We start from the raw sequence: 15,010 nt of genomic DNA on the forward strand, positions 1-15,010 counted from the left end.
GCAAGCCCAGCATGGAGAACGAAGAACCAGTGCTGTCTGCACCGGACGTGCAGGTAGTGGACCCTGATGTCCGCGCCCATGTCTATAGTCTCGTCACTGCCGTGAGTAAACCCCCTTCCAGGACTGAACAATAGGATAGGAACACAGCTGATTATTCGCTCATAGTTGGGTGGTTTCAATGGCGAAGATGCAGACAAGTATGTGCTGGGAGATGACGCTCTGGCTTGTCTCCGGGATATTAAACGCTGGCTGAAGCTATACGATGAGAAACACAACCGGATGGATGTGGCACGGTGCTTGGGAGAAGCCAATCTTGTCAACGGAGATTTGCTACCCATCCTGGCAGTCTGGGCGAGCAGCAAGAAACAAACCAAATACATGTCTAGGATCGCATTGGCATGCTGTAAGTGATACTATGTGCTACAGTTCTTTGCGACGATATCTAACAGAGAGCAGTAGAGCTGCTGGTCCCTTTGACATGGCCGGTAGAACTACACGGGGAATTGACAATCAACCATCATCGGCATATACCATACATACAACATGTCCACGTTTCATACAAGCGAGGCCTACTAAGTCATGCTAGCACCAGCTACCTTCGAACTATTATCCGCGTCGGCATTCCGAGCATGGCCATCCCGCGATCCGAGCGAACGACCCGCGACGAAGGCATCCTCAAATTACTTCTTTATCTCCTCCGGAATATTGCTTTGATAACCCCAAATACTCGTCTCGCGGCGGAAGGCGACGAGGAGGAAACCTCGAGATCTGCAACAATCAACGCCTTCCAGGATCAGGATGTCTTCGCTCTGCTTCTGACTATGTGCTCCAACGTTGGCGACGACTTCACCATGCAAGATGTTGCTCTTCTGGAGATATTGTTTCATCTGATAAGGGGTGTTAATGTGGAGAAGCTATTCATGGATGATGAGCAACGAACAGCGAAACGGACGGACGAGCTAGACGACCTGCTGCGCCAGGAGTCGTCTTTGCGGAGAGAGTACGCGAAGAACGCACCAACTCGACATGGACGCTTTGGAACCATGATCTGGGTCAAGCGTGATGATGCCAAGTATTCGACCGTCTCAGGGCAAAACGTGCTCAAAGACAGCCAGGCGACCCTTCAAAAGATGGACGAGACCAAGAAGTGGAACAAGCCACTGATTCGGCGAAAGCCACAAGATTTGACTGTTCACAATGACTTCAGCACTCCGGTCCACCTAAACTCGACTGCCTCCAACAATCTGCGGATGTTCGTTGAAGAGTTTCTGGACTCAGGCTTCAATCCCCTTCTCACTCATGTACGAAAGGCAATCGAACGTGAAGCAGACCGGGTCATGGACATCAACACGCGCCAGTTTCTCTACACTACTGCCTGGTTTCTCGAAGCGGAGCGAGCACGTCGGGCACGCCAACGCAAGAAGCATGCAGAGAGCGAAAAGCCGGCAAAGGAGCTTGAACCCGATAGCTTCGGTCTAGTTGCGGGCGTCCTAAATCAAGAAACATTCGTCTTCTTGAATCGCGCTATGCAGTATGCGCTGGATAACAAGGACTGGGAAGATCTCAACGCTGGAATGCGCTGTTTCACCCAGATCTTGTTGACCGTGCAGGACATGGCCCAGTCTCCGCTCGAAGAAGACCAAGAGATTGCTGAAAACATCCAAAATCGTATCTTTTACGAAGAAACAACCCATGACCGCGTCCTCGCTGTTATTCGTGGATACAAGGATCAACCGTTTGGGTATCTGGATGCGTGCACTGAACTCACTCACGTCTTCTTGCGAATGTTGGAGCGTTATTCGAAGGAGAACCTCGATATGCAAGTGCGATCTCGCCGACGTGCCAGACGCAAAGCCAAGGATGTAGAAGGTGCTGGTAATGACGAGAATGATGAAGAGAATGGCTCCGAAGATGAAGATCGCATGGAAGCAGAACGAGTGTCCAAAGAGCGCAAGTTCGATTTCAGACGGTTTGCCGCCAAATTTTGCAATCAGAAATGCGTTGACACCTTTGTTGCTTTCACTAAGCACTACAAGGAGTTGAACACTGAGCAGCTAAAACGCGCCCACCGTTACTTTTACAGAATTGCTTTCAAGCAAGAACTGAGTGTTCTGCTATTCCGACTCGATATCATCAACCTCTTCTACCGGATGATTAAAGGCCCAGGCGCCTTGGATTCAAGTAAACCGATCTTCAAAGAGTGGGAAGAATTTGTGCGTCAGATTATCCGGCGATTGACAAAGAGGCTCGACCAACGGCCTGCCCTGTTCGTGGAGCTGCTGTTCAGTAAGATCAACGCGACTACATTCTACCTCGAATATGGTCACGAGCGGCAGACAGTCACCCGTGCCAGGAAGGCTCCAGCAGAACTAGAGATCGACCCCCGACAGGCTCATACAATTGAAGAGAAAATCAGCATCATGGTGCCTGCATTGGTCTTGGATGGGGAGGAAGATCTGGTCAGTTGGGTCAGCGATGTGTTGGGGTCGGCAGTGGAAGAGAGAGAGGCTTGGGAAGCCCAGGAGAAGGCCCTGCGCGAGGCGGGTGCGGAGAATTCCAGAATGCCCAATCCTATGATTTGTATGTTTTTATTTACTCATATATGAACTGGAAGCTAACATTTCTGCAGCTGTGAAAGCGCGCGACGATGCATGCCAGCAGGCCATGTTTTCCAACGCGAAGCTCCGTCTTCTGATGACATTGGTCAAGTTTGAACGACTTGGTGCAGAGGACGTGCCTGGAGCAGCCTGGGTCATTCCTTCTGCTCCAAAGGCCCAGGATCTCAGAGAGATGAAGTCATTTATCGACAAATACTTCGAGAAAGCTAAGCGAGGGACACTCGGACGAGACCCCCGTGAGCTGATCCGACGGAAATACGGTGGTGGAAAGAAGTCGTCAGACAACCAGTACAACCCTGATATTCACTTTGGGGATGATTCCGAGGGCGAGGACGAGGTACCAGACGGGCCCTTGTTCCCGCCGAACCCTCGGGCAGCGCCAAATCCAGCCAAGAAACCAACCAAGAAGAAAAAGCGCAAAGAACGTGACCCGGATGATGAGGATGAGGACGACTCGGTGGATGAGGAGACCTTGGAGGAGCGTCGCCGGGCGCGCTTGGAAAATAGTCGAGCTCGTCTTGCCAAGATCAAGAGTGATCTGTATGTGCACGCGAGTGACGAAGACACCGATGAAGAAGGAGACAAAGAGTTCTTCCTCCTAGAGGAGAAGAGACGTAAAGAACAAGCCCAGCGTATCAGGCATGCACTACTTACCGGCATGACCGAGGACGGAGACGGTCCAACCAATAAGAAAGGTCAACGCAAGCGCCAAACCAATCTCACCCGGACAGGTGAAGCCAAGAGCAAGCGGCAACGACGCGGGAAGCAGACTGATGAAGTGGACGAAGATGATGATGTCGTGATGGGGAACATGGATGCCCCATCGCCTATGTCGGAAAAAGAGGGCACGCCATCTGAGGAGGCGGACGATGGCTTCAATTTCGATGACGATTTGGTATTCAGTCGGGATCGAGAGAAGCTGTTGGGTTCTGCTGGGACCGAAGACCAGGACTCGAGCAAGCCTGATGAAGCAATGGCGCAGGACGAAGACGATGATGACGCACCGGTTGTAGCAACAAATCGCAGACGCATGCGCGCGGGCTTCGTGGTGGATAGTGACTCGGAGTAGAACGGGTGTCTGCTCTATTTACTTTCATGGCATGATGACTTGATGCGGTGTTTGGTGTCGAGCATGAATATAGGCATTGTTTGAATTGGCATCTGTATGTATATGGATTAGCATGCATGGATAGACAATGCATACCCTTGGTTTACTGGGCAATAATGGAAAGTTCCTGCCCTCTGGTTTCAGAGATGGTGAAGCTGAGGGTCCTTCCAGTCCCCGGCTTTATCCATTCTCCTGAACTGTTCAGAAAGCGTTATCGAAGTGGTCTTTATAGTGATTAAAAAGGCTGCAGCGAAGTTGCATGAAGGCATGTCCTCGACGCTATTGCACCCTAACCATTCCATACATTTAGAAGCCAAGCCTTATTTACTGACCAGTGAGCTAGGCATCACACCTACATGCGTCTTAGATGCTGATGAGAATATTGCCTCCGTGATCACGGGATCGATACGTGAATTCGAAGACAAGATATCCCGTGTCTAAGTGAATACAGTGGCGACGCGCGTTCCTATTCCTACTGCACGCAACTTGTTATCGTTGCTCAAAACTCATAACACAGTAAGCCATTTTCTATGCTTCGCAGTGCAGATGACGCTGGTCTCCAGCACTCTTGGATCACACGTCTCACCTTCCCAAGATCCAGCGCCGTACTAAATCCATGATGCCTGATCGGGTAACTCGCAGATCCCTTCTTGCCAGTTCTCTTCAAGTTCTCAAATGTGCATTCAAAAGTCGACGTAGCCGCTCAGGCAACATGAACGCTGAAGCCAGCCACAGCAACCGCACCCAGGACACTCTTAGCGAAAGCACAATCAACGAGCCGATCTGTCCTCCTCCAAATACCCCCAGATCACCATTATCTGCCACAGAAACCAGCTCATCGGCATCCACACCAACCAAGAAGCTACGTTCCGTACGTGGAGAACGAATCAGGCGAGCTGTAATGCTATCTTCAGACACAGCAGACGCTGGAAAGCCTTCCACTCAAGCCGAAGAGGAAGGGCAAGGACATCTTGGAGACTGCACTGAAGAATTGATCTCCGTATCCCAGCAGGAGGAGGAAAGACAACCTCTGATCCTGCATGAGACCTCGTTCCCTGACTCTCATCGGGCTGAGGGTGAAAAGGCTCACTATGCCAATTATTCTAGACTTCCCACTCCTGTCAAGCCACCGACGTCAAATCTGTATTCGCATGAGATGTACCAGCATGAAGGAAGACGGAGTGTGCTTTCCTCTTTGGGGGCACCTCATACTGCTGGAAAACGGTATGGCGGAGGGGATCTGAGGTCTGGTTCATCGGAGGATGGTCCTGGAGTATGCAGCCGAAGCAACAGCATGCATGATGGCCGTACCGGGGCATCTGAGCAGAAACCATCAGGCCTACCACTCCCACAGCGAGGCCACAGCAGTGAGCGAGTCCAACTGAGAAGAACAAATATACTTCCGGCTTCAACGCGCGACCATGGCAGCAGCAAGCCAGACAATGCCCGCAAGTCGCTTCCAGTTGTGGTTACCGGTCGACCGTCAAGAAGAGTATTGAGCCGGAAGGAGGTGTCCCATAGTAGAGCCGAGATGAAGGCAAATCCAAACTCAAGCTCAAGCTCAGATCTCATGAGCACCCATGCAGCAGATGCACCCCGGCCATGCTCAGGAGAGCACCACACAGACAGCCAGCAGTTCTTGCGATTGATACCGATTGAGGACAATATCGGTCTTGGCTTGCAAATGCAGGCACACGATCATCATTCAGATGCAACGCCCACATCCGAAGCAGAGTTGGCGAGATCGAGTCTGGGGGCGCTGCCGAGGCGGGTGCGGTTAACGAATAAATTTGAGAACCTGCGGGCACAGAATGACAAAAAGGAGAAGCAGTCTGGAGAAGCAGCAGTGCAGTCTTTCTTGAAATTGAATTGACCGACCAACTTCAACTCGCCCACTTCTCTCGTTGTGAGGTGCTGTAAGGTCTTTCCGGCTTGCACAATGAATCCTCCAAGCATGTATTAAGCGGAGGTACAAATGAGATAGGTCTAATATTAAGGAATTACAATGCAAACCGAATATTTAAATTTCTCTATCTTTCAATAAAAACTAGATAATTTCATTGATGGGGACGAAGTAGTGGCTGCAATGGACGGCCTGCCTTAGGCATGAATCGAGTGAATCCGGGAAGATTGCCGAGTGGATCTCTTCCAAGTACGCAGTGGAGTCCATCCACTCCATCAATCTATCTAGTTAGCAGTTAGGGTTCCAGACATGGAGCTATTATTCAGGGTTTCACCTCACTAGAGCATCAGGATTCTCGTGTTAGTCTTCTCTACTCATCTTCTACTTCCTCCTACTACAGTCGCAGGTCTTTTTTAATATTCGTGAATCTTGTCCCAATGTCGTCCGAACATAAGACGGCATCGAGGATCCTGAGCTTCCCAGTCGAAGTGTTACATTTGGTCTTCGAGTTACTTTCTGCTGAACTGCGTGCGCTTAGCCTTGTCAATAAAGAGCTGCGCACCCAAGTTGAGCCATTCCTTTACGCAAACGTTCAATGGCTTTGGCAGGAAGCTCCTTCGCCTCCCCCGATCACTCAACTCTTACGCACTATCTCATGCAGGCCACATTTGGCTGCATACATCACAAATGTTCACTTAGATGGAATGCGCATCAGAGGTCGCAATATGGCAGGCTCTCTTCCCACGACTCCCATTTCCAGCTCCGAATTGACCGAATACACTGCATTCGTCCAGGGAATTGGAGTACCCTACAGCGACCGCTGGATACGCGAATTACATCAGGGCACTATTGATGCTCTTCTTGCCCTTCTGGTAGCACAACTTTCGAATCTCAGAAGCTTGTATCTTGGCCCGATTTTCACGAAAGAAAGTCAGTTTGTCGGGATGGTTCTCAACTCAGCCCTATGCAGACCTAAGACTTACAGGCTACCTACTTTCCAATATCTCCGGAATGTGTCTTTCCACCGCGTCGTGGGAACCGACGGCACAAAGCCTAAAATGTCTCCCCGAGATAGAAGCAAGAACACCGCCAATGTCCTACCATTATTCTATCTCCCGAACGTCCAAAGCATGTCTGTCACTGTTGAAAACCCGGATGTATTCACATGGCCTGCAGCGCACTTCCCGGAGCCTTCCAATCTTACCTCGCTTGATTTGACCGCTGTACGGGAAGCCTATCTCGGTGACTTGCTTTCAGTCACGCCAAACCTCAAAACCCTTCGCTGGGCCTGGTATTACGACTATGGTGTCGAGGATGACTTCGTTTCGCCTATCGTCAATCTTGAGAGGGTCGCGGCCGCGTTATGTCATGTTCGAAGTACTCTAACGGATTTAACAATCACAGCTGATGCCCCAATTGGAGGCAATGAGCAGTTTTATCCCGCTGTCAAGATGGAGGGCTCGCTGCATGCCCTCAATAGTTTCGACGAGCTCAAGAGACTTCGGATTCCCCTGGCATTCCTCGTAGGGTTTGTCGAAGACACAACAAAGAGATTGCAGGATGTGGTCCCAAGGAATATCGAATTCCTAACCATTACGGACGAGTTAGGTCTACAGAATGACGGTGGAGATTATAATAGTGATTGGCCGATCTATGAATGGACGGATTCTGCCGTTCTGACCTTGCTTCGGACATGGCTGGAGGATTGGAGATCCTGCACGCCTCATCTTCGTGGAATATCTATCTTGTTCGACTATATAGAGGCAAACAGTGGGGAATGGCCCCCCGGACTTGAGGCACCAACTCATGGATCTAGGTGCGCAAGCTGGAGTCTCCCTCGACTTAATCGAATGGAAACGCGACTGGTAAAACTTTATCATACATCCAGAGCCACTAGACCATATGGCACAGAGCCACCCTAAATTATGACCGTTAATCCTTTTATTTTTGCTGTTGCTGCTCGTATCAGGAGAGTAGCATAACTGGATCTGGCTCCTCTTCTCTATGCCACCCGCGATCTCACTCAGACTGAACTCTTTGAACTCTTTGTTAGCATCTACGACTTCAATGCCGTACTCCTGAACAAATGTGCTACATCCGAATTTTTCCTATGAAAATATCGATTAGCACCCAGCCACCAGAATTCTAGGAAGGAGTCGAAGGGTAATCATGCATCCACTCACTCCTTTATTATCCGTACAAGGATCAGTCCTTTTACCTCCCACAATAGTAGCAACCCTTGGCTTTTGGGAACTTAAAGACTTGCCCGGATGCACCAAGTAGTACAAATGAGCCGCCATTTCCTCACCACACTTGCCCTCATTTTTATGGATCGACTCTTTCCCAAAATCCCTCCGCCAAGTAACTTGACACCGCTCCAGAGCCTTAGCAACAGGGGTATCCGTATAATAATACGAGAACGACTCGCCTTTCTGCGACGAAGCGAGTATGAGTTCGTGATCGAATGCAAGGACTGTCATAGCTTTGCTTCTCTGCCTCTTAGGGATCCCGTAAGCTTCCTGGTTTGCTTGCATCTCATTGTATCCCGTGAGTGCGATCTGCCAAAGCTGCTCATCCTCGATACCATTCGTCTCATCGTTGACCAGTCCCTTGAACTTGAGATGGCTGCTGAAGACCCAATTTCGGATTTACCGTTGAGTCCTTTGGATCCACGTTTGGCCAGGTCCTTGCGAAGTTCAGATCAAGTTTGATGCCTAGGGCTGTGTCACCTTCTTTTGCGTAGTCTTTTTCGCCATCATTGATGTCATAGGCTGCGTTAACCAGGGAGTTGAATGCGAAGAGAATGAGTAGGAGGAAGTGGGAGAGACGGGGGATTGATATCCCTCTTTTAATGTCCTGTTTGGAGGTATCTTGGTCAACAAGGAAATATGATGGTGAGAGAGGAGTTCTCCTACTTGGAATTTCATGATAATCGGATTTGAATTCAGAATATTTGAACCTACAGATGCATTTAATCATGGGGTTCTAACAATCCCAGTGGTTTTAAACCACCTACAGTGTTTTCGCTACACCTGCCTGTTCTCATCGTAGAAGACTCATCTCTGCGCTACAATAGGCTAACTTCTACTGCAGTAGTATAGGCCCCATAGCCATCAAATCTTGCAGATTATTCTTCACACTAGCAATGTACGATAGCTTGCTTGCTGGGGCTATACAGGGCGGAGTTACTCGGAAGCGTTGTACTTTGGCGCATATCGTAGTAATTGATCGTTTTCCGTTGAAACTAGCGCAGGGTCGACCCAGGCAGTGGGATACCTAGGGATGAGCCTCACATGAGGAAGATTAGGGTTAACTAAATAAGCCATATAATGTACCCATGCAGAATAGAAGCACTCGAGGCATACGGTAGTAGCTTTTGTCGCAAAGCTTCAACATCCGAGGCTCGATTGGCATTGGAAACCATGAAGAGTTACCTAATCTGAGTCACTACTTTGATATCCCATCTAAGGGTCCCATTCATCTTGAGATAATTGACGATGCTAACCCAGTAATGGTTAATGAACACCTCCAGACACGGCCTATGAGAGGACAAACGGAGAGACAAATCACTATATCGCAGGGATATTCGATCCACTTTTAAGATTCCCCTACGCTACTAAGTATTTTCTGTAGACGGTGGATCATCAAGAATTGTCCGATATGGGTTGATTGGACGCCTATGCCCTAAGGCTGTTCGCGATAGCAGTGCTGGAATTACAGTCCTTGGAATCCGATGAGATTAGCTGGATGGATATGGAGTTTAGGGCAGCGCTAGTTCAGGACCAGGACTGTCAATAAGAGCTAGATTGAACTATCGATTCTGTGTTTTACCTTATCCGTGGACCCTGGATTGCTATCAAGTGGGACTGCACAAGCTTCGGCCCTGTCAGAGTCTCGGAAATTTCCACCACATGTGGGTTCTAATCTCGGGTTCTTTTCGGGAATACCACTCCCATCATTCAACCAGTCTGATGTCTACAATGTGCAGAATTGTTCTCTGGACCCCCCGGAAGAAGTTTCCTATTATCTAATCTACCTACAGATTGCTTCAGCGGGTCTCGGGGGGTCTTTTGATGTCTAGTGGCCCGGTGGCATAGCAGACGATTTTTTTTTGGCACTCTGTCACTAAATTCGTTGACCTATCTACAGAATCTATGTGTTAGATAATCGTTGATGCTTTCTCCTATGGTCATTAGATGATGCAATATAGTACCTGGTAAGAAAAAGGAAGGACATGTCTGACAAGATTGGCAAGTTGGAAGTCTCCGAAAGTCTGTGGACAAAACTAATGAATCTCATAAGCACCGCAAGAGTACTGATACTATGTCTTTCTATTGGTAAGCTCATGTATAGCTGTGTCTCAGTTGAGCAGCTAGCACCAGTCCAGCTTGATAGCTTCGAGATCGGTGAACCGAAACAATGACAATGTCTCTTCCACAAAGCACCGCATCGAACAATTACAATACACTATACGGCCCGGTGGACCTTTGACTCCTCAGTATATCTCGCCAGACCTTCCAAGATGTGAGGAAAGGACCAAAGTAGATTGGTCTTCTTTTCGTGGAAGATGATGGGATGTGAAAGTCCACCAGCGCACCATACAACTCGACTAGATCATGGCCCATGTAATAAGTTATTAGAAGTTCCTCTATGCCCTTTATAAGTTTTGAATAGTTCTTGAATATCTGTGAAGTCTCTCTTCTTCTTCTTTTTCTTTTCTTCTTTCCCAGCCCCTACCCTGCCTAGCTTCTTTATTTGCAATGCACACGCAACCATGGCATGGCCTAGCGGCCATTGTCACCATCGGCAGTTGCGTTATTGCAAGTCCTCTTGCACCCTGGGAACTGCGTGGAAATGCAAGCATGCAATCTGCACACTTGATGGGCATTAGAGATACAGACGACTTTGATCCGGTCGAACTTTCTCACATAACAAAGCTGGCTGCTATCGGCGACTCCTATTCGGCCGGAATAGGTGCTGGAAGTCGACTTGGAAATATTGGCGAAGCGCTCAACTCGAAGAGTAGTAAGTTACTTCCTCGATTTAAAAGCTGTTTCGAAGCGTGAACTGATGGGTCTGTCAAAAATACACAGATTGGGCTTGCAGTCGCTATGATCAGGCGTATCCTGTTCTTATCAATAATGATGAACGCCTGGGAGATCCATCAACAAGAACCTTCCAATAAATCTTGCTCTGGTGCAGTCATTTCCGATGTCATCAACGATCAGATCCCTAACCTCAATGGGGACCAGCAAGTTATCTTGCTATCAGCTGGTATGGCCAGACGTCATCTATCTATCTCCCTTTTCTTTCTGCATATCCAACTAACATCTATATTGCCCTAGGCGGTAACGATGCTGAACTCTCCAACATCCTTAATCAGTGCATTTATCAATGGGCCGTATTGAACCCCACCCAGGTCTTAGTAGCCAAGGCCGCTGCCCTTGCCAACTTGGAATATGGTTGGATGGCGGATATCGATTGGGATGCATTGGCCCGTGGCTGCGATGGACAGCTGGAACATACAAATCGTCTCATTAATGCAGATGCCTTCAGCAAGAGCTTGGACAACGTCATTGCGGCGGCAAAGAAAAAGCTAGGATCAAAGTGAGTACCAGCAATACCCTAATTCGGAAGCTTGATTCTAACTGTAAGGCAGTGGTATGATCTACTACACGGGGTAAGATGCCATGTTGTTTCATCGTCCCCAGCAATCACTAAGAAGCGTGATGCAGTTATGCCAAATTCTGGGCCGAAGATCTATCACCTGCGTGCGATAAGGTTAGCTGGTCAACCTGGATTCATGTGAGTGAAACTCAATATCTTCTCCAGTAATAGCCAGAGAGATACTGATTGCCCATGACAGAATCTCTACAACTTATTTCAGGATACAGAGACACTGACAAGTGCTCATCGCAAAACAATGAATGACCTCGTGGATTCCGTCAATAAGAAGATTGTTGGTTTGTTTCACCCACCCCTTGTCGGGTAAAGCTGATGCTAATTTTCTATTTTTGCAGTCGTCTGCAGTAGAAAGAGCCGGCGCGCAGGTCAAATTTGTCGATTATGACTCTTATGTTGGCTATTTCAACGGCCGATTTTGTGAAGCCGGTGTCGATAAATCGACGTCAGATAGCAACACAAGGTGGGTGCTCAAAGTCCACCACGAATGGAAAATAGCCTAGCCATCGTATAGACTGACATGACATACAGAGAGGGTCTAATGTTTTACGAGCTAAACACGTGGGATCCCATCGGCTCTAATCCTCACAAACGAAGCCAAGACCGTCCCCTAGAGGGAACATTTGAGGGCTCTGTGAATGAATATGCGGAGATTACCAAACTCCTCGATCCGGACGCTCAGTTTTCCAAACAGACCTCGGTGTCCGACGATACTACTGATATGACTCTTGTGGAGTCGAAACTATCTCTCAGTGCTGTGTCCGAATCTTCTGATATCGAAGTTCCGAATGTGCTGCCAGACGGGTAAGAAGCTCTTCACCTTGTTCGCGGAACGTGTTGTTGATGGATTCCTGACGACTAAACTATCTTTTAATTCAGATACGGACGTGTTTTCCATCCCCAAATTCAGCTTCATGAGCTTATTGCCAATTTAGTCATCTATGAGATGACCAACAAGAACGAGATGGACAATGGGTATCCGGAAATTCCAGAGAAATTCACTTTCGACTCATGCCCTTGGACACCGGCAGACGTCGACGATGACGAATCAATGGATGCAGGAGGTCAACAGATTGCTTTGGCATCGTACATCAATCCATTATCCGACCCCACTGCATGGACTCGGATGATCGACTACCCATCCGACAAGGTGACCGTTCTGGTTGCCAACGTCCTCAACGGACCGGATACGACTGTGGATGAGGATTGGGAGAAGGTCATCTCCCGGGCCAATGCAGCGGGTAAACGAGTTCTCGGCTATGTGCGTACAGGGTATCTTGGCCTGAGCCAAGATCAATTCCAGACTCGACTGGGTTCGAGCGGTCTGGCCGACTGGGTCTCACAGATCCAGACCGATGTCGAACTGTGGTACACGTTATACCCTGGCATGATTGGCGGTATATTCTTCGACGAAGGGTGGAACCAATGCGGCGACGACAATGTATATTCAGATCTGTATCGGTTTATCACTGACTATACGAAGCGCATGCACCCAGGAGCCTTTACCGTCCTCAATCCCGGGGCTACTATGCCACAGTGTTTCGAGCATAGGTATGTAGTATATCCCCTTGCTAGAAACATAAGAAGATTTCGCTAACAATGGTCAACAGCGCCGACACACTCATGACTTTCGAGAACAGCTACGATACATACATGAACAACTACTCACCAAATCCTGACTGGACACCTAGCGATCCGCGTAAGCTCTGGCACATTATCTACAATGTCCCCTCAGACAGTGTGGGCAAGGTTGCTGAGCTGGCCCTGAAGCGCGGAGCTGGCCTGATCCATATCACCAACGACAACCTCCCCAATCCGTATGATACCCTCCCTGATGATGACTACATGCAGGTCATCATGAGCGCCCTTGAAAGTGGCAAACCGGCCATTTCCAGTCCCACCGCGTATGAAAAGAACGGCCAGTCTGCATCTGCTCCCAGTTCATTAGCAGTGACCGCCTCAGATTACTCCTCCGTGAGTCTGAGCTGGGGAGCTAGTTCCCCTGCTCCCTATGCGTACTCGATCTATCAGAATGGGAAAGAAGTGGCCCGTCTACCGGGCAGCATGACCAAGGTTTCCATCGGCAACATCGATCACGGTACCTCCATTACCTTCACCGTGAGGGCTATCGGGTCCGGGGGGAGCGCGTCGGGTGATTCAAACTCGGTCGAGGCAACGACGCTTGAGTTACCGGAAAACCAGCCCGTCACCAACGTAAAGAGCAGCTCGACCGCTACAAAAACTACGGTCCAGGCCGATATCCTAATTCCCTTTGCTTTCCAACGCGTCTTCTTGACCGACCCGGACACCGCCTGCGAGATGCCGGCGTGGCCCATCAACTACAATCTCGGCAATTACATTTGCACACACTACATGGTTGAGAGCGGAACTCTGTTCAAATACAGTGGTGCCGAATTGCCGGCCGGACAGACCAATTATCCCTGGGCGTGGACCTCGATGGGCACTGTCCCCATCTCTCGGAGTGGCTACACCTGGACGTGGGAGCTTCCCATCGGATCTGATACTGTGGACACGAACTACTTTGTCGTTGAGGCACAGGGATATGGACCCCTGACCAATGTCTTCCACCCATGCCCCAGTACCTGGGACGATGCCACCCTCAGCAGCGGAGCCTACTGCACGGGCAACTCACCGTACGATTGCAAAGGCGCGACACTCTGCAGTACTTTGAATGTCAAGTGGTGCGACAAGACTGTCAACCAGATGAATCGTGGCTCGACACTCTATACTGCCAACGCAGAGGCCCTCGCGCTGTCTGGTAACTGCTGGGCCAATTGGGAGCAGTTCGGCTGCTCGGTGAAGATCCGTGGCAAGGACGAGAACGGAAAGGACTGTACAATTACCGGCGATGAGATGTGGGAGGCCTATCAAGATATCCGCAAAATTGGCGGGTGCAAAAATTGTGGCAGCAAGCACTTTGGGAATGGCTGCCTGGTCAGCGTAGATTACTACTATGGATGTGATAATCGGGATTCTGGAGTAAACGCGATAGACGTTTGAGAAGCTGGAGTTAGATAACAGAATTTACTTGAATATATGCAGCATATAGATTTAGATATAATTGACTTCTAACGTTCTACCTTATCCTGTGGATATATGAGAGTTGCATACTTCGAAACCGTGCCAAGCTAGGCAGGCACGTATCAATTGTGACAATAGCCAACGTTGGTGGATAACTGCTTCCTACTACTCACAAAAGTGTCATATTGATGGCTCGCAACCAGGCAATAACAGTGGAAGTATCACCTGGAGTTTTGCTAGATTGATTTCACCACTATTCAAACTCCTATTGTCGATTGTCCTTGAAACAGTGATTGACAATGAACACAAGTAAATGAGACAATGGGAACAGACAAATAGTTTGCTCCAATCTCACCCATTGGATCCTACTTACATTTATTTGTGCCATGCTCCTGTGATATACCCACGCTACTTAGTCTCTTCATTCTAGCGATCTCATACTATCCTTTGATGTCGAATATGTCCGAGCAGACAAATCTCGGAACTATTAATTCTTTCCATAAACAGCAAGACCACCAACGATGTGGTAGAGAAACAAACAAACGAGCAAACATATTCACTGTACCGACACTAAAAGGGCAGGTGAGAGTGACTGTAGTCCTTCTTCACTTTGGGTGATAAATGTTTACTGATTGATCCGTGGTTCGTTCACAGGAG

At 48.9% G+C, this 15,010-nt stretch overlaps 4 protein-coding genes across 4 annotated transcripts; all 4 read left to right on the forward strand.

Annotated features, from left to right (window-relative positions):
- Positions 1 to 11: 11 nt before the first annotated feature.
- tof1 (putative DNA repair protein (Tof1)) lies at positions 12 to 3,687 on the forward strand (the record flags this gene model as incomplete). The annotated part of the gene is made up of 4 exons (XM_041689093.1): positions 12 to 101; positions 166 to 403; positions 457 to 2,580; positions 2,630 to 3,687. The coding sequence occupies 4 exons, from the start codon at positions 12 to 14 to the stop codon at positions 3,685 to 3,687; spliced, it is 3,510 nt and encodes a 1,169-aa protein (XP_041542812.1).
- Positions 3,688 to 4,342: 655 nt separating this feature from the next.
- Positions 4,343 to 5,599, forward strand: AKAW2_40733S (uncharacterized protein; the record flags this gene model as incomplete). Its single annotated transcript, XM_041689094.1, has 1 exon — positions 4,343 to 5,599. The coding sequence occupies one exon, from the start codon at positions 4,343 to 4,345 to the stop codon at positions 5,597 to 5,599; it is 1,257 nt and encodes a 418-aa protein (XP_041542813.1).
- Positions 5,600 to 6,066: 467 nt separating this feature from the next.
- AKAW2_40734S (uncharacterized protein) lies at positions 6,067 to 7,498 on the forward strand (the record flags this gene model as incomplete). The annotated part of the gene is made up of 2 exons (XM_041689095.1): positions 6,067 to 7,399; positions 7,446 to 7,498. 2 exons carry the CDS (start codon positions 6,067 to 6,069, stop codon positions 7,496 to 7,498), a joined length of 1,386 nt encoding a protein of 461 aa, XP_041542814.1.
- Positions 7,499 to 10,389: 2,891 nt separating this feature from the next.
- AKAW2_40735S (uncharacterized protein) lies at positions 10,390 to 14,332 on the forward strand (the record flags this gene model as incomplete). The annotated part of the gene is made up of 10 exons (XM_041689096.1): positions 10,390 to 10,654; positions 10,736 to 10,903; positions 10,975 to 11,236; positions 11,289 to 11,309; positions 11,365 to 11,434; positions 11,496 to 11,588; positions 11,650 to 11,774; positions 11,843 to 12,115; positions 12,191 to 12,862; positions 12,922 to 14,332. 10 exons carry the CDS (start codon positions 10,390 to 10,392, stop codon positions 14,330 to 14,332), a joined length of 3,360 nt encoding a protein of 1,119 aa, XP_041542815.1.
- Between the last annotated feature and the right edge of the window lie 678 nt (positions 14,333 to 15,010).

The sequence above is a fragment of the Aspergillus luchuensis genome, chromosome 4 (genome assembly GCF_016861625.1).
Source record: "Aspergillus luchuensis IFO 4308 DNA, chromosome 4, nearly complete sequence".
In the NCBI taxonomy this organism is placed as follows: domain Eukaryota; kingdom Fungi; phylum Ascomycota; class Eurotiomycetes; order Eurotiales; family Aspergillaceae; genus Aspergillus; species Aspergillus luchuensis.